Below are 18,409 nucleotides of genomic sequence, written 5' to 3' on the forward strand. Positions count from 1 at the left end.
CCGAAATGTCGATCACCTTCACGACCAATCTTCTAAACTCTAAAATGTAGGCCTCTACAATGTTAGCCCGCCTTAGATCAGGCCATCTCCCTAAAGTGTAGCTCCGGGTCCTTCCTCTCAAATCTTTCAATCAACCTCTGGGTTAACTTTGTGTAAGAAGTGACATGGATATGCTCCAACGTAATCAACCCATGGTACCACCACTCTTGGGCATCACCCTCCAAATGTAGAGTAGCAAACTGAATAACATCCGTCTCACACATGGGATTCAGGTGAAAGTATGTGTCTAACTTCTACACCAATGCCCTGGTTGAACTCTTAGCCGACCCATCAAAGTTGGGGAGTGTAACTTTCCCTGCTATCTTCTGTACCTCCTGGCTAGATTGCCCCCCTCTATAATGTTTCCCAGCGCTAGTGGTACGTCTCTCCTTTAGGTGTATGTACTCCCCAAAGGACATCACCCTCTAAATGCTGGCATCCAACCCCTCATACTCATCAATATCGGATTCCACTGAATGGACTAAATCCACAACTGGGTCTTATTCCCTCTCGGGCTTTGGCTCATCCACGAAATGAGGCATGGTGGGACATCCACGAAATGCGGATGTCTCCTTGTCCACGTAGAGGGTTGTGTGGGGGCTGATAGGTACAAATACCTCCTCCAGCTCGGGACCCCCCATCAGCCTGGTCCTCTTCCTCCGGGCTTCCATTCACCTACAACCCTATCACTTGCTGCATCATGTCCATCATGAGCTGCCCCTGCCTCAACATCTCCTGGTTGGTTCTCAACAACTCTAGAACTGATTTTGGCCCACTTGCTGGGTTGCTCGTTGTCCTTCTGATTATCGATAGGACCCTTGATATTTTCCACCTCCATATCAGAAATTGGGTTTGGTTCTCCTTCTCCACCTCGACCCTTGCCTCTACCTTTGCCTCTACCTCTATGTTGATACACTGCTCTAGCAAACGACCCCATCATCACCTGCGCTTAAGCCTACAGTTGGCCAAGAAAATTCTTTGATACCATTGTAATATTCCTAACGGAAATATTAAGTGCAATATCAAAAACATGTACAAGCAACAACTCATTCAACAACTGAAAATTTCTAGAAACATTACATAAATTAACACAAGTCAAAAACCATGTTGCAGCAACCAAAATCTGAGCCCTTTTTGTTAATAATGGTCTAAAAATTTGTTACATCAGGTGGTGGAAAGTGTGCACATGGGCTTTCTGAAAAGCAAGCAAAATACCCAGGTGAGAGTGACTGAAAAATCCTCACAAAATCTGCTCAGAAGTGGCTGACTGTATGTTGCACCCTGAAAATTGCTACACTGATGCTGCCGAAAACTGAAGATTGAGGACCCAAATCACCTCCAGAAATCCTGCAAAATCAGAGGTGTAGTCTTGAGGTATAACCCAACAAAACCCAAAAAGGAATTGGGCTAATCCCGAACTCCCGAAATTACCCAGTTTCTATGCTATGCCCTCCAAGCTTGGAAACTGCGTCCCACCAAGATGACCACTACTGAAAGTGCCTTATCTCTCCTCAGTCTGCTGCACGGAATCCCCCAAAACTGTGCCAAGAGTTCGAAAGAAGTTTCCACAATGGAAAAATACCCAAGAAAGCTGAACCAAGCCCCCACGAAAACTGGCCCAGGGAACCCCTGCGCATGCCCCATCAACAATAAATCTGCCTCCCTCTAGGCAACGATTTCTAGCTCCACAAATCACTCAAAATGCTGGTCCTTTCCTCAGTGAATTTCTCTAAATCTCTCCAGCCCGTTCACCCTTGGAAATACGCTCTACTAAGTGGGCACAATTTAACCTCCGCGTTCTCCTGGAGTACTAACTGGTTGAAAGTGACAACTAAAGGTACCACGACCTCCCACAATCCTCCCCATTGAAATGTATAATTGCCTTCCTAGGGTGGCATTCTAGGTCCATAGAAGAGAAGAACGAGTCTTCTCCCTGAAAAACTTGTGTGCTCAACAACACTTTGTGACTTCGTTGAACAACTTGAGCAATGATGAAATTCTCAAGTGATCAAATGCCCCAAATGTTGCTATCTCCCTCATATTTATAACTATTGCTTCCTCGCTTCATGTGGGCCGCTTCACCAAGTAAATCGAGCTCCCTCTTAAGCCATTCAAACTTCTCCATCAAAGGGTGTGTATTTCACAAGGGAATGGCCCCCACATTCCACTAAGGAAATAATTCGTCCCCCTTGTCTTAAGTATTTTTCCCAAAATTGCCTTAGGCCCCCAAAATTGACAAAAATGGCAAAATATTTTAGGAATGGATATTAGATATTTCAAATTTAGAGCATGAAGCACAAAAAATACTAGCACATACCTTAGACAAAAACACCTTGAATTGAACCCCAAAGTCCTTGTTAATGCAAAAGTCCAGCAGAGCTTAGCTTAGTACAAAAAAATTTCGACCTAGTGTGTTCAAGATGACAACAGAAGCTTGAGAGCTTCCTTATATTGAAAAATGAGAGGGAATAACCCCTCCAAGTGGAAATAACATCTAGTTTGACTTGATCCTGGAGAAGATCCATGCCAAAATCAAATCCTGTCCCTTGATCTTGAAAAACTTCATATTTGTTGATGAAGGCCTTGATCCTGGTCCAAAAAACAAATTTTCCAAGCTTTTTTCTTTGAAAAATGATCCTTGCCTCAACCACCAAGTTCCAATGACCAAACTTTTCCCAAAAATTGACTTTTCCTTTGTTGGAGGACCTCATAAAATTATTTTTTTTTGGACCCACAATTTTTTGATAATTTTCCACTTGGAGGGTAATTAATTTTCCCTTCATTTTATTTTTTGGATAATTTCTGGCTAATACTATTTTTGGTTTTGCTAGAAATTAAAATTAAAATGCCTTAAGAGGGGAATAATTATTTTTCGACCCTCAAGGTGTATCTAACAAAAATAATATTTTGGTAATGGTGTTCTGATTATGAGGAACGTTGAAACATTCACCACACTTTTACATCAGATATTACAAATTTCACTCTCAGAAGGGGAAATACACATAGACTCAACCAAATTCTGTGACAAGACACATGATCTAGTATGAAAAATACATAGAATCGATAAACACTAGGACTCACCTAAGACTTCGTCAATGAGTTCCACCCTAGCTTTGGGGTATATTTGGGAGAAAAACTCTGCCAATTATCCATGTTTACAAACACACATAATTTTGGGAGGTTAAAAAACTCCCTAGGAGTAAACCCTTTGAGAAGAATCACAGGCTTACCTAGGTGTTGTTACATGGTTTAATAGTCATACTAGAATCATTTACAATAATTTTGCAGAATTTGGGATTACAATGATGAAATTGACTCAAATTTTTTTGTCTGTTGTTTGTGTTATATTCTTTCCACGTAGTTAATAGGGGGTTTGAAGGGCACCCATAACCCCACTTTATGGGGTCTGGGGCAGCGCCCCGGAAAATTTTGGTTTTGGACCATATGTTAGGTTGGGCGGACCCACCTATGGTTTCGTGCATGATTTTCGCACATGTTTTTTGGACGCGATGGTTTTCGGTCTATGGTATTGGACGCAATGGCTTTCGGTCCATGGTATTGGATGCTTCGACATGTATAAATATGTATTGTAACATTGAAAGGAACATAATGAAAAAATCAAGCTGGTAGTCCCGGTTTTGGGATCCAGGGAAAAAATCTCTGTGCATATGTGTTTTATGGGTTATGCTCTCGCATTGTTTATTTTCTTTGTTTAAGAATTCGTATGCGGGTAATTTCTGTACAGGGTTAAAACCTACATTTGGTATCAGAGCTGTTTTGGCTTCAAGGGGACGCCTTTGTTGCTGAGGGGTTTCGCTCGGGCCTGTGGTAGACCCTGTTCAGTGGGAGATCTGCGAGATCGATTCTGGTGGTGAAAGAAGATGGCGAGCAGTGGAAAGATAGAGATTGAGAAGTTCAATGGTCAGAATTTTGAGTTGTGGAAACTCAAGATGGAGGATCTGTTGGTGGATAAAGATCAGTGGATCGCGGTAGATCCGGGTACTAAACCATCGGGAGTGACCGATGAAGAATGGAAGAAGTTGGATCGGAAGGCAAAGAGCACAATACGATTGTGTGTCTCAAATTCAGTATTGCTGAATGTATCAGGGGAAGCTACGACAAAGGCTTTGTGGGTCAAGTTAGGGACTTTGTACCAATCTAAGTCTCTGGTGAATAAACTGTTCCTGTAGAAAAAGCTGTATAACCTGAGGATGAAAGATGGAGACTCGGTGACAGAGCATCTAAATGCGTTTAATACTGTGGTAAGTCAGTTATTATCTGTTGATATTAAAATTTCAGATGAAGATAAGTGCATTAGTCTGTTGTGTTCTCTACCAGATTCGTGGGATAGTCTGGTTATTGCAATAGGTAGCAATGCAACTGCTTTGTAGTTTGATGAAATAGTCTCAGCCTTGTTGACGGAGGAGATGAGACGGAAAAATATGGACAACCAGAATGGTGATGCCTTGTCTGTACGAGGACGGTCCCAGAACAGAAACAAAAATAAGTCATCGAGTGGGAGATCTAAATCTAGAGGGAGATCTAAATCTCCAGGAAAACCTACAAAGGTGGTGTGCTGGAAATGCGGAAAGGAAGGGCACTTCAGAAGGGATTGTAAATCTAAAGCTCCTGATAAAGGAAAGGGATCTGATGATGCTCCTTCTACAGAGGTGAAAACCACCTCAGATGAAGGTGGGGATGTGTACTTGGCTTCTTCAAGTACACATGTAGATCATGAGGCATGGTTGATTGACTCAGGTGCATCCTTTCACTTCACTTCCCATAGAGAGTGGTTCTGCGAGTATGAGAAATACGATGGTGGTGATGTCTTCTTAGGAGATGATAAGAAGGCTAGAATCATTGGTCGGGGAAAAGTAAAGTTGAAGTTGCAAGGTGGAAGGGTTAGAACACTTCCGGGTGTTCTACATATTCCTGCATTGGCCAGAAATCTGATTTCTGTAAGCAAGTTGGATGATGCAGGTGTAAAGACGGTGTTCGAGAAAGATACCTGCAAGATGGTTCGAGGAGCACTGATATTAATGCGGGGAGTTCGGATTGGAACTCTGTACAAGCTGTAAGGTAGCACTGTTGTTGATGGGTGCAATAGTTCTATGGTTCCTGAAAATGGAGTAGAGAATCTAGTGGTCTCTGGAGAGAAGACCATGTTGTGGCATCAAAGGCTTGGACATATTGGAGAGAAGGGCCTTCGAATACTTCATGGTAAAGGTATGGTAGAAGGTATGAATAATAGCTTTCTGGATTTTGATTTCTGTGAAAATTGTGTATATGGGAAGCAGAATCGGGTGAGTTTCCCCTCTGGTGGTAAGAGGACAAAACAGATATTAGAGCTTGTGCACAGTGATGTGTTTGGACCTGTGAAGGTTCCATCACTGGGTAAGTCTGTGTACTATGTATCATTCATAGATGACTTCTCAAGGAATACATGGATATATTTTCTTAAGAAGAAATCTGAAGTCTTTGACAGGTTTAAAGAATTTAAGGCTCTGGTGGAAAATCAGACAGAGAAGAAGATAAAGGTGCTAAGGACAGATAATGGTGGAGAATTTTGCAGCAAGGAATTTGAAGAATTTTGTAAGAAGTGTGGTATAGCACGGCAGAAGACTACTCCATATACACCTCAGCAAAATGGAGTCGCAGAAAGAATGAACAAGACATTGATGGAAAGGGCAAGAAGCATGCTCAGTGGTGCTGGGTTAGGACAGGAATTCTGGGCAGAGGCGGTGGATACTGCATGTTACCTGATCAACAAATCACTTTCATCAGCGTTGGAGGATAAGACTCCACAAGAAGTATGGACTGGTAAGAAACCCTCTCTTTCACATCTAAGGGTATTTGGATGTGATGCATATGTACATGTTCCAAAGGAGAAACGAACCAAGTTGGATAGTAAATCTGAAAAGTGCATCTTTATTGGATATAAGGATGGTTTAAAGGGTTATAAGCTTTGGAACCTAGTCACACGGAAGGTTGTGTACAACCGAGATGTGTTGTTCAGAGAGGTAAAAGATGTTATTCAACATGAAGTCCAACCAAAGGAACCTGAGAAGATAGAGTTTGAGCCAAAGGAGGAAGAATCAGACTCTGCAGCAGAGGAGGAATCAGAAGATGAAGAGCCACAAACTCCGGCTGTGAGAAGATCAGTTCGAGAAAGAAGGCAGCCAGAAAGGTATAGTCCATCTGATTTCAGTTCAAATTTTGCTTTGTCTGTTACTGATAATGATCCCAGAACTGTGAAGGAAGCAGTGGATTCAGAGGATGGAAAACTCTGGAAAGAGGCCATGGTCGATGAAATGGCATCTTTGCACAAAAATGAGGCTTGGGATCTGGTGGAGTTGCCGGCTGGAAGGAAACCCATTGGCAACAAATGGGTGTTCAAGAAGAAGACAATTGCAGAAGGAAAGGTGGAGAAATACAAAGCTCGGTTGGTAGCAAAAGGCTATTCCCAGGTGCCGGGAATTGACTTTGGTGATATTTTTTCTCCTGTTGCCAAGGTAACTTCTATTAGATTACTTTCATCTGTTGCTGCTGCTTTTGATTTTGAGGTAGAACAGATGGATGTGAAGACAACATTTCTTCACGGGGATTTGGAAGAGGAAATCTACATGAAGCAACCTGAAGGCTTTGCGGTGAAGGGTAAAAAAGAACTGGTATGCAAGTTAAAGAAGTCTCTGTATGGGTTAAAACAATCACCAAGGATGTGGTATCAGAAATTTGATACATTTATACGGGGACTTGGCTTCACTAGAAGCAAAGCAGATCATTGTGTCTATTTTAAATTAATTGGTGACCGTATTATTTATCTGGTCTTGTATGTGGATGATATGTTGCTGGTTGGAAATGACAAAGAAATTATCCAGGATTTGAAGACCCAATTGTCCTCCAAATTCGACATGAAAGATCTTGGTGCTGCAAACTATATTTTGGGCATGGAAATTAAAAGAGATCGGTCAAAGAGGAAGCTCTGGTTAAACCAGAGGAAGTATGTCGAGACAATACTCCAGAGGTTTAATATGCAGGATAGTAAACCGGTGAAGGGTCCTATTCCTGTAGGTGTGAGGTTATCTGCTGAACAGTGTCCCAAGACACAAGAAGAGGAAGAGGACATGTCCCGTGTTCCATATGCAAGTGCAGTGGGTAGCCTGATGTATGCAATGGTCTGTACTAGACCAGATATTGCACATGCAGTCGGAGTATTGAGCAGGTTTATGTCAAAACCTGGGAAGGAGCACTGGACAGTAGTGAAGCGGGTTTTCAGGTATTTGCGTGGCACTAGTGATTATGGTTTGTGCTACTAAGGAAGACCAGGATTGGACAAGTGTTGGATATTCATGGCTTTGTTGATGCAGACTGGGCTGGAGATCTGCATCAGAGAAGATCTACAAGTGGGTATGTGTTTAACCTATTTGGAGGTGCAGTCAGTTGGATGAGTAAGAAACAATCTGTAGTGGCACTATCAACTACAGAGGCAGAATACATGGCAGCCACTCATGCAAGCAAGGAAGCAGTTTGGTTGCAGAGATTGTGTTCAAGTATGGGGTTAGTACAGGGAGCTATAAGAATAGACTGTGACAGCCAAAGTGCAATTTTCTTGGCAAAGAACCCTGCTTATCATTCAAAGACAAAGCACATTGATGTTCAGTATCACTTTGTGAGGGATATGATAGAAGACAGAAAGGTGTTGCTGGTAAAGGTGGACACTTTGAAGAATACTGCAGATGCATTGACAAAATCTGTGAGCTCTGAGAAGTTCTCTTGGTGTAGAGAAGCAATGGGAATCTCAGGGCTGAAAAAATGACTAAGCTCTCCTGTGGCCCCTTGTGGAAAGAAAACAACAAGTGGGAGATTGTTGGGTTGTGTTATATTCTTTCCATGTAGTTAATAGGGGGTTTGCACCTGTAACCCCACTTTATGGGGTCCGGGGCAGCGCCTCGGAAAATTTTGGTTTTGGACCATATGTTAGGTTGGGCGGACCCACCTATGGTTTTGTGCATGATTTTCGCACATGTTTTTTGGACGCGATGATTTTTGGTCCATGGTATTGGATGCTTCGGCATGTATAAATATGTATTGTAACATTGAAAGGAACATAACGAAAAATCAAGCTGGTAGTCCCGGTTTTGGGATCCAGGGAAAAAATCTCTGTGCATATGTGTTTTATGGGTTATGCTCTCGCATTGTTTATTTTCTTTGTTTAAGAATTTGTATGCAGGTAATTTCTGTACAGGGTTAAAACCTACAATTCTGTGACAAGACACATGATCTAGTATGAAAAATACATAGACTCGATAAACACTAGGACTCACCTAAGACCTCGTCAATGAGTTCCACCCTAGCTTTGGGGTATATCTGGGAGAAAAACTCTGCCAATTATCCATGTTTACAAACACACATAATTTGGGGAGGTTAAAAAACTCCCTAGGATGAAACCCTTTGAGAAGAATCACAGGCTTACCTAGGTGTTGTTACATGGTTTAATAGTCATACTAGAATCATTTACAATAATTTTGCAGAATTTGGGATTACAATGATGAAATTGACTCAAATTTTTTTGTCTGTTGTTATATACCCTGCTTCCCAAACTGTTGACATGTACATGGTTGACAGGGCCAAAAAGGGGGAAGTGACTAGAATAAAGTCACTTAAGATAAAGTTAATGGGGATATCTTCTAGAATGCAAATAAAATAACAAGGTAATATACTTCTAGAAGGTTGGAGAGGGTCCCATTAGATCTATAAAAGGAGTGGGGGAGCACATCATTGGAGTATCTTGGATTTATGTATTTGGTCTTTGGTGAGGTCTGGTGGACCTGGTTCTCAGCGTTGGTAGCCCCAAGGCAGAAACCCTTGAGTGATTTAGCAAGAGTGGGTGAGGACCCATCTCTTCCGTTGGTGAATTCATTCAGGATTCACAGAAGCACTTATAGTTGCAGTTCGGTTTGGAGGTTATTGGCGGAGTTTTTGGAGGAGTTTCCAGTGGATAGATTGGGGTCATTCCCATAGTGTCATTTATTGCAGAGGGCTGTATTAGCTGCTGAACTGCTCACTAGGCTGTATGCTATATTTAGTGGGGTCTCCCAGTTCCAGGTTTCGGGTCAAACCCTTCTGGGTTTTTGGAGAGGAGTCCATGACAGTGATTTCACGGTGGTCTGAACAATATTCAGATCAGAAATCACCATTTCAGTAACCAACCAACAACAGCTTATTTACTGGATCATCTACATCAGCCATTCTGAGATCTCTATCACATGGGACAACAACATATTTCTGGGCTTTGCTCAGCTTGCTTAGCAAGCCCATGTTCCACTGTTTCTCTTCATTTTATGTACTCAGATATATGATGTAATAAAATGCTTCAGATGTTATGTTGGCTTCCTTTGCATGTTGAATATTTGATTGTTGTTACTTCATTTTAGTTTGCTGTTCCAAGTTCATTTTTGGTATCTACTGTTAATTTTTCCAAGGGAATATTACAAAATTTGGTGAGAGAAACTTGAAGGGGCCAAGATATTGGAGAGAGTGGGTCGAATTTGCAAGAAAGCTGAAGCTCAGCTTAGAGGCTTGTGCAGGATCTATACGGCCTAGGTGAAGGGTGAGATATTCTTCTAAGGTGCAGGCTGTACATGGTTAGGAGAGAGGAGGCCAGATTGCCGGTTGGAGAATCCGATTTTTCAAGGGGCCAAAAATTTCCAGAGGCCAAGTTTTCAGAGGGCTGAGATTTCCAGGTTCCTTTTTGCTGTTTAAATTCTTTATTTCTCTGCGGGCCATTTTCCTTGTAAGGGAGCCCTTATTTATTCTGAGTAATCAAAGTGAAGAATATATTGGAGGGTTTGAAAGTTTTGCTGTGTGATTTATTTTTCTACTTGTGCTTCTGCTGCATTTTAATTGTTAAAATACCAGTGTATTTTTTATTCAGCATTTCAAAAAATTAATATACTGGCTTAAATAATTTAAGGGTGTACCTATTTCTTAGAATATTAAACCAGATCTGGTGCTGGGAAATTAATAGAGTGATCATTGATGAGATACTCATTATACAATGATTTCTTTTTTTAATGTTGTGATTCATGAATGGTTTTTCTCAACTTTGAGTACGTGTTTTAAATTTAAAAGTATTATTTTATCTCTTGTACTAAGGCATATCCTTACCATATTCAGATCTTGGCTTTTCAAAAAATTGACAGTCTGTGTATCCTGATAGCTTAGCAAATATATGCGTCTCGTTTGTAATTTGATACTATATTTCTATGAACAACTGTGTTCAGCATGTTTTCACAACCAGTTTGTGTTATGTGATATTGTGGACTTCAAGCTACTTCGTTTTGAAATGACACTGATATCTCCTTATAATGTGTTCCAAGGTTTGATGGAGCCTATATAGTTGATTTGGATAACTCTAACTAATTTCTTATAGTTTTTTGGTTACAACTTGAAAGTGCTATTTTTGTATTGAAGTAAGAATGCAATTATAATGTGACTGCAATTTCATTTGTTTATTGGCCAGATATTGCTGTATGGAATTTTTAATGTGTCTCCAATTTCTTTTGTTTCTTGACCAAATATTGCAGAGAGATCCAGCTTTTGCAGAGGCTGTTATTGGGGATAACTTGGATGTCTTTCAAAATACTCTCAGACAGCAGCACCAGCAAAGGCTGCAGCTTGAACGCCAAAAACAGGAAGAAATAGTAAGTGACAGTTTTAACTTTTCTTGTCTCTGTGGTTCTAAATATCATCTCCTACCACCTTTTTGTAATTTTCATTTCGTCTGAATGAACTCATGCCATTAAGGAGGTATGCATGCCTTTGTAACTTATGCTTTTAAGAGAGAGTGTATCATATGCATTAAAGAGTGCGTAAGAGGAATCGGTTATGACATGCTTTTATTGAGTGTAAGAGAATCTTTTATGACATGCTTTAAGGTGTAAGGGAGTGTAAGAGCATTTATGAGAGTGTAAGAGGAATATGCCATGCCAATAATGAGTGTTAGAGAACATTATTGAGAGCCATGATTGAGTGACTTGAATTCTAATATAACAGTATCATAATAACAATAATAATAATAATAATAATTTTAATGATAAAATATTAAGTCGAGTGATTGACCATCATCCCATCCATCCACAACCATATCATTCAGCAATCGGATTGATTAATGATAAGAATTGATTTTTCATCAATAATACTTGATTACCAATTGATGCAAGGTGATTTACTATCTTGAGACTTTATAATTTTAGACTTTCCATTTTTAGACTTTCTATTTCTAGACTTTCTATTAGAAATTCTATTTTTAGACTGTCTAATTTTAGACTTTCTAATTTTAGAAATTCTATTTTTAGACTTTTTATTTTTTTTTAAGAAATTCATCCCTGAGCTGCCAATCTTCAACAAAATTCCACTTTACACAATACATTTGATGGAGATAATTTTGCATTGGATTCCTTTTTTCGAGAGGACCAAAATCGACCTAAAGATCACTAAATTTGGACAAGGGGAAATATGTTTTTGAAGTGAAGTCCACACATGTGCAAATTGTCAAGGTCAGCCACATTATCATGTAGGGTCATGAAGCCCAACAAACATGTCTTTTGACCCTCATTGATTCATATAAATAAGAGAGACCTATACCCTCATTTGGCATTATCATCTCTCAACACATTCTTGTCTCCCGTCATCTGATTGGTTCGTAGACCTCATTGGGCAGCTGTTCTTTTCACACGTGGCAAAAGTAGGACGAATATTAGGTCGAAAATTTGAAGCTCTCTGCAACTTAAACCAACGTTGACTTTGACTTTCTGGGAAAAATTTCAGTTCGATCTTTCGGTCATTTTTCAGTTTGGGCAGGCCATACTACTTGGCACAAAAAGTGAGGTGATCTAGGCACTTTGACTTCGGATGACCACCGAGATAAATTGTAGATTTTGACTGCAGAGATTCTCTCTTTTGACCAATTTTGACTAGACTTTGGAGGACAATTTTGGGTTGACGTTGACCGATAAGAGACGCTGAGTTTCTCTCTCCTTTGACCGAGTTGTTGTAGAAGGATTTGACCAGACTTTGGCTGTTGTTGACTTTTTGGTTAGGGCAAAAGTTGACTATTGTTGACTGAGGGTAAAATTGCAGATTTGACGACGTTGTTTTAGATAGTGGTATTGATCATCTGTTGGCAATTCAATTTTGACTTTATTGTACTCTCTCTTTGCTGAACATTTAATATTTATAATAAGAATTGATAAAATATCTTCCCCATCTTCGGGTTTTTCCTTGGCATGTGCTAAATTCTTGTGTTCTCTTGTCTTGGTTTGTATTCTGCATTTTTATTGTTCATGTTCTATCTACAATTACTGTCAATGTGAATGGTTAATGTGGTTGCTGTTGGAAATTAAAGTGGAAATTTTCATTGGGCTAATCAAAGGACATTGAAGTAATTGTTGCAAGCATAGAACATACCATTGTTATCTAAAATTAACATGGTATCAGAGCCCAGGTGAAGACAAACCCGGACAAGATACAAAACCAATCACTAAGATATTTGTTGGACAAAGACTATTGGACAAGTCTCCATGGCCTCTACATCGTACTTCTGCTAGAAAATCGGAAAGGCATAAATATTTTCTTATATTGATAATTACCTGTGATGTTATTATGTTCTTATTAACTTCTTTGTGTTCTTCCTTTGTCTTCTTCTCATCAAGCAATTATCAAAACAAAAACATGAAGATCATAGACACTACATGTAGGCACTCAACCAGGGCTAAAACCCCTATATATCGGGAAAACGTAGTAAAAGAACTCTTCCTTCAGTAGATTCAAAATGAGATAGACCAAGACCTTAGACCAAAAGACCCTCCTCCTCCACCAAGTCAGCGTTTCAAGGTGATTTAGTAGTCTCTTCTTATTCAACAACTTCAACCCAACAATAATCCAAAAATTCGACTTTCCAGGTACAAAATTTTGAGCCCTAGCAACAGAACTTCAACCCAGTAGTAGAACTGCAGTTTTGGCCCCTCCAGCAGTTCAACAAATTCACACATGTGAGAGAGAGACAAAATTTCGACTTCTAGTGCTTGAGAGAGACCTTCTTCCTTTTCGCTAACTTTTTTCCTCTTCTTCTTTGAAATTTGCACTTTATTTGGCCCAGAGGATACAAATCAAACTTGGTGAGTGAGTGCTTCAAATGAGGTTGAGTTGCTGCCTTTATATAGGTGTTTTTGCTCCTCAGATTAGGCTGACTTGTGCAGTTTGAGACTGACTTGGTGGAGGAGGCCTAGAAGACCTAATTTACATTAAAATAATTTTTTTTCTCAATAATAAATCCCACGAAGGGTTCTTTACATTATGTCATGGACAAGGACACTTGACATAAACCCTAGAGGCCTGTAATGAAGGCTTTGACTTATAAACAAATGACCCAAGCATGAAACCCATGCTTTAATAAGTCAATTTCTTTAATAGTAATTTTTTTCTTTATTTTGATAAATATATTACATCATGACTCAAGTACAATTATGAAGACTGAAACTAGTTACATTCTTCAACACTCCCTCTTAACTAGGGAGGTATTCATAATTACATATATATAGAAGTACATGGAAGATCTCCAAAATGAACTACGAAGAGTTCTAGCGCACTTTGTGTTGTGGACTAGATTTTTGACCAGGGTATTCTATCCGGTTGGGACTAAGATGGACTCAATCTTTCAACCAGTCTAGGTACCATTAGGATTACTTGCTAACCATTAAGCCAGGGATCTAGGTGCGTATCCAAGGTTGGAGCTCCATGACCAATGCCACCCTCTCTCTTCGGGATCTAGGCATCAACACATAGGCCGACCATATGTCCTCCCAAGCATCCGCCATTAGATGCTTCATCTCTCCCTAATAAACTAGATATATCCATTTGTCCAAACATGCTTCCCAAGTGTTAGTCCTTCTTTATGGAGAGTTTTACTTGTTCAAACACAAACTCCAATCAATAATAAACTTCAAATATACATATACAAGTAAACAGAAACCTTCGAGGTTCTTAATTATCTTGATGCCACTTAGTTATTCATATTCAACTATTCGAAAACTTTTCTTTGTTCATTTCTTCAGCAACACCAAGACATCCTCAATACATTGCAAATCTATTCATTCTCCTATTTCTTCTACAAGGTATCCATCATGACTCATAATATGCCCTCCCTCTCAATTGAGGAGATGTACTCTTTTCTTCTAACCATGCTCCCTCTTAACTTAGGGAGATCAACAATTTTTTCTTCCATAACATCGGAGAAGCTTCAACCTTTCACAACTTTCATTATTATCTTCCTTATAACTTCTTTCATCATGCTCATCCTTATTTTTCAATTATGAATATCTTCAACATCTTGAAGATTGCATACCTGCAAAACTTTAATAGCAAGTACAACCGAATGCATATTGAAGCATGAGGTTAATTATGTGAAATTCTTATAATGGAAGCATCAAGCATTTAGACTTTAGATATCAAATACCTAAACCTAGTTAGGTTCACAATTGATAAGAGACACATCTATTTGCATGCTAGACTTCAACTTCCTACTAGGGTTTTGTCAGAAACCTTAGATTCCATTTTGAGACACAAGACCTTAAATAGCAAATCAAACAATAATCCTATCACAGTACTATACATCTACGGTTTCAATAATATATTCTATGACAAACTCTACTAGGGTTTGTTCCAAACCCTAGATTTTCATCATCAAAACTAAAACACATCAATAATATCATCAAGTCTTAGAATATCAATTTCTACTAGGTTTTGTTACAAACCCTAGGATTCGCAAGCTAAAACATGAGTATCAATAAGCATACCATAAATAGGATTTCATAATCATGCACTAGCATCTCACAAGAATATCTACTAGGTAAACCCAAGACACAAACATCAATACATCAAATTTAGATATACAACAATTTTCTCCAGGCTAGGGTTTATTTCATACATATGAATATACACCTAGGGTTTCATTCCTAGGATTTTACTATAAATAAAATTTTTGTTCATAAACCCTAATTGACCAAACCCTAAAGATCTAGGGTTTCAATACATGACTCAGACATTAACAACAAACCCTAAAGAACTAGCGTTTCGATCATAACAATACCAAAACTCTAAACATTAAAATAATAGGATTTCTAGATTTCATCAACGACCCTAAGTAGACTAGGGTTTCAAAAATATTAACATACCTAAGGTTAGGGTTTTATAGTGTACCTTTTTGGGGGTTCCACAATAATGATAATATAATGAGGGTAGATTCAATCTAGACATAACGATGTCAGTGATGTAAAGTAAGAATTTTAAAGAAGAATGATTGTACATTTTACATGAAGAGAACTTTATCACAAAGGTCTCAGTCTAAAACATACCTTGAGTTGTTCCTTAACAAACCTTGTAGGACAATTCTTAAAGGGCATAACTTCTTCCATGCTTCAAGTCTATCCTTTGAAGTTTCCTCCATAAGCCTTTAGCATTCAACAAGCTTTCCTAACCAAGGAAAATACAAAGAAAATATTATTAGCTTACAATACAAACACATTTTGATATGAGAGAGAAACCAAACATAAAAGAGGAGACAAGGAATAAGATACTTATCTTTTGGTAAAATGGTGAAGGCTCCCTCTTAATCTAGTCTTTGAGGGATACCTACAACTTATCAAAATTCAAAAGAAAGATGTTCTAACAAGACATGTTAGACCTACAAATTCTAGAAATCAAATCATAAAGGAAAACAAATAAAAAAAATAGAAGACTAAGAGAGAAATGTGAGAGAGAGGACTTAGTAGTATAAGTCCTTGACTTTCGATTCTTCAGTCTTATTCTTCTTGGGTGGAGCTTCATCAGTAACATTTGCTTGATCCCTATCTCTCTTCTTATTCTTTGGACTTTCAGGACAATGACTTTTATAATGACCCATCTTGTGACAATTGTAACATTCAATCTTGGATAGGTCAACTTTCTTCTTTGGTCCTGTGAACTTCTTGAAGGTTCCTTTCTTTTTGTGATAAGCAAAATAGGCATTAGAGGTATTTTCTTCTTTATCCTCCTTCTTGTTGTCTACGAACAATACTCGAGCTTCTTCTTGACTGCATGCATTCCACATTTGTTCAAATGTTGGAATATCCTTCCAACTGTTGAGTCTTGATGCAATGGCACTCCAAGATTTTAGTAGTCCTAGAAGAGCAGTGATTACGAGCTCCTTTTCTAGGACAACTTCATCTATTGCTTGGAGTTCATCTCTGATTTTAGATATCCTTATAAAGTAGGATGAACTAGTGTCATCTTTTGTCATATTAATATTCCTTAATTCATTCTTAATGCTTGCTATTTGACCAATGTTTGGTGAACAATTTGGTCATACATTTATTGAGTGGAATTTATGTTGGATATGTATGGAATTAGGTTATCCTTAACTCCATCCACTATGAGGTTCATAACCAAGATTTCGATTTCTCTAAACTTTGCTTTTTTTGCTTCACATGATTCATCTGTAGGTTTCTTGATTTTTCCTTGAACGAGCTCCAAAACTTTGTTCTTTTCGAGAATGAGGTCTATCCTCCTTTTTTAGGCCCTGTAGTTGGAGGTTCCTTCTAGTTTGTTTTCTCCCTTCATTGAGTATGACATAATTCCTGTAGATAACAGGCTTCACACTTTATATGGTCCACTTTGATGAACTTTCCTTGCTTTCTTTTTCCTCAATAAATCTTTTAACCTTCCTTTTTCTTTCTTCTTCACCTTAGCTATGATACCATGTTAGAAAATTGGAAAGGTAGAAAGCTTTTCTTATATTGATAATTACGTGTGATGTTCTTATGTTCTTATTAACTTCTTTGTGTTCTTCCTTTATCTTCTTCTCATCAAGCAATTATCAAAACAAAAACATGAAGATCATGGGCACTAGATGTAGGCACTCAACGAGGGATAAATCCCCTATATAGGGAAAACCTAGTGAAAGAACTCTTCCTTTAGTAGATTCAAAATTGAGATAGACCAAGACCTTAGACCAACAAAGCTTCCTCCTCCACCAAGTCAGCCTTTCAATATGATTTAGTAGTCTCTTCTTATTCAACACTTTAACCCAACAACAATCCAGAAATTCAACTTCCTAGCTATAGAATTTCGACCCCCAGCAACAGAAGTTCGACCGAGCAACAAAATTGTAGTTTCGGCCCCTCCAACATCTCAACAAATTCACACGTGAGAGTGAGAGAGAGAGAATTTCGACTTCTAGTACTTGAGAGAGACCACCTTCCTTTTCGCTACTTGTCCGGTTTGAGGCCAACTTGGCGTGGGAGGCCTAGAAGGCCTAATTTACATTAAAATAATTTTCTTTCTTGACAAATAAATCCCAAGAAGGGTTCTTTACATTATGACATGGACAAGGACACTTGATATAAACCTTAGAGGTCTACAATGTAGGCTTTGACCTATAAACAAATGACCCAAGCATGAAATCCATGCTTTAATAAGTCAATTTCTTTAATAATAAAATTTCTTTCTTTCTTTTGATAAATATATTACACGATGATTCAAGTACAATTATGAAGGTTGAAACTAGTTACATTCTTTAACAACTTGAACACTGAGGACAAGCTCAATGACAAATCTGACTATCATGCATGGAAGATGACTTTGGACCTGACTTTGGGGGAGCATGAAGTATTGGACTATCTGCAGGGAAAAGTAGTGGAGCCTCCTTCAAATGCACTGGGTGCTGCTAAGGCAAAGTATAGAAAAGGTGAGGTCAAAGCAAAGAAAATTTTGATTGACTCCATTCAAAAGCATTTGGTTGCCTATATTTATGATTTTGGAACTTATAAAGAAATATATGATAAGCTGGTTGGGATGTTCAAAGTGAACAATGCAAATCAAATCCTCTTTCTCAAAAGCAAGTTGAAGGATATCAAGATGGATAAAGGAGAATCTATCCAATCTTACTTCATGAGATTAACTCAAATCAAGAATCACCTACTATCTATTGGAGAATTAATTGCAAAAAGGGAGCTCACTCTCATTGCACTTGGAGGTCTTTCAAGACCATGTGATATATTTACCACCACCATTCTCCACAACGACAAGATACCTGGTTTTGATGAGTTATTGGCTAGAAGCACTCAAGAGGAGACAAGGATGATGGAGAGAGATAAGTCCTCGAATGGAAATAAACCTACTGCCTTCTTTTCTCATGCAGAAAGGAAGAATGATGTTGGTCCAAGGAGACAGGGTCAAGGTTCTAAGAAGGGATTCAAAGGAGGAAGTAAAGGAAGGTGCTACAATTGTAGCAGGTTTGACCACTATGCCAAAGAGTGCCATGACAAGAAGAATC

The 18,409-nt window shown here is 38.8% G+C and overlaps 1 protein-coding gene across 1 annotated transcript in view; it reads left to right on the plus strand.

Moving 5' to 3' along the window:
- LOC149173591 (protein DNA-DAMAGE INDUCIBLE 1-like) overlaps positions 1–18,409 on the plus strand; it is a 177,312-nt gene that overhangs the window by 89,720 nt on the left and 69,183 nt on the right. The window contains exon 5 of the mRNA XM_089426743.1: positions 10,626–10,752. Coding sequence (XP_089282869.1) covers positions 10,626–10,752 — 127 coding nt within the window. The remainder of the gene's footprint in view (positions 1–10,625; positions 10,753–18,409) is intronic.

The sequence above is a fragment of the Pinus tabuliformis genome, chromosome 4_2 (genome assembly GCF_031772625.1).
Source record: "Pinus tabuliformis cultivar Carrire ecotype Pingquan chromosome 4_2, CPIR1, whole genome shotgun sequence".
Classification (NCBI taxonomy): Eukaryota; Viridiplantae; Streptophyta; class Pinopsida; order Pinales; family Pinaceae; genus Pinus; species Pinus tabuliformis.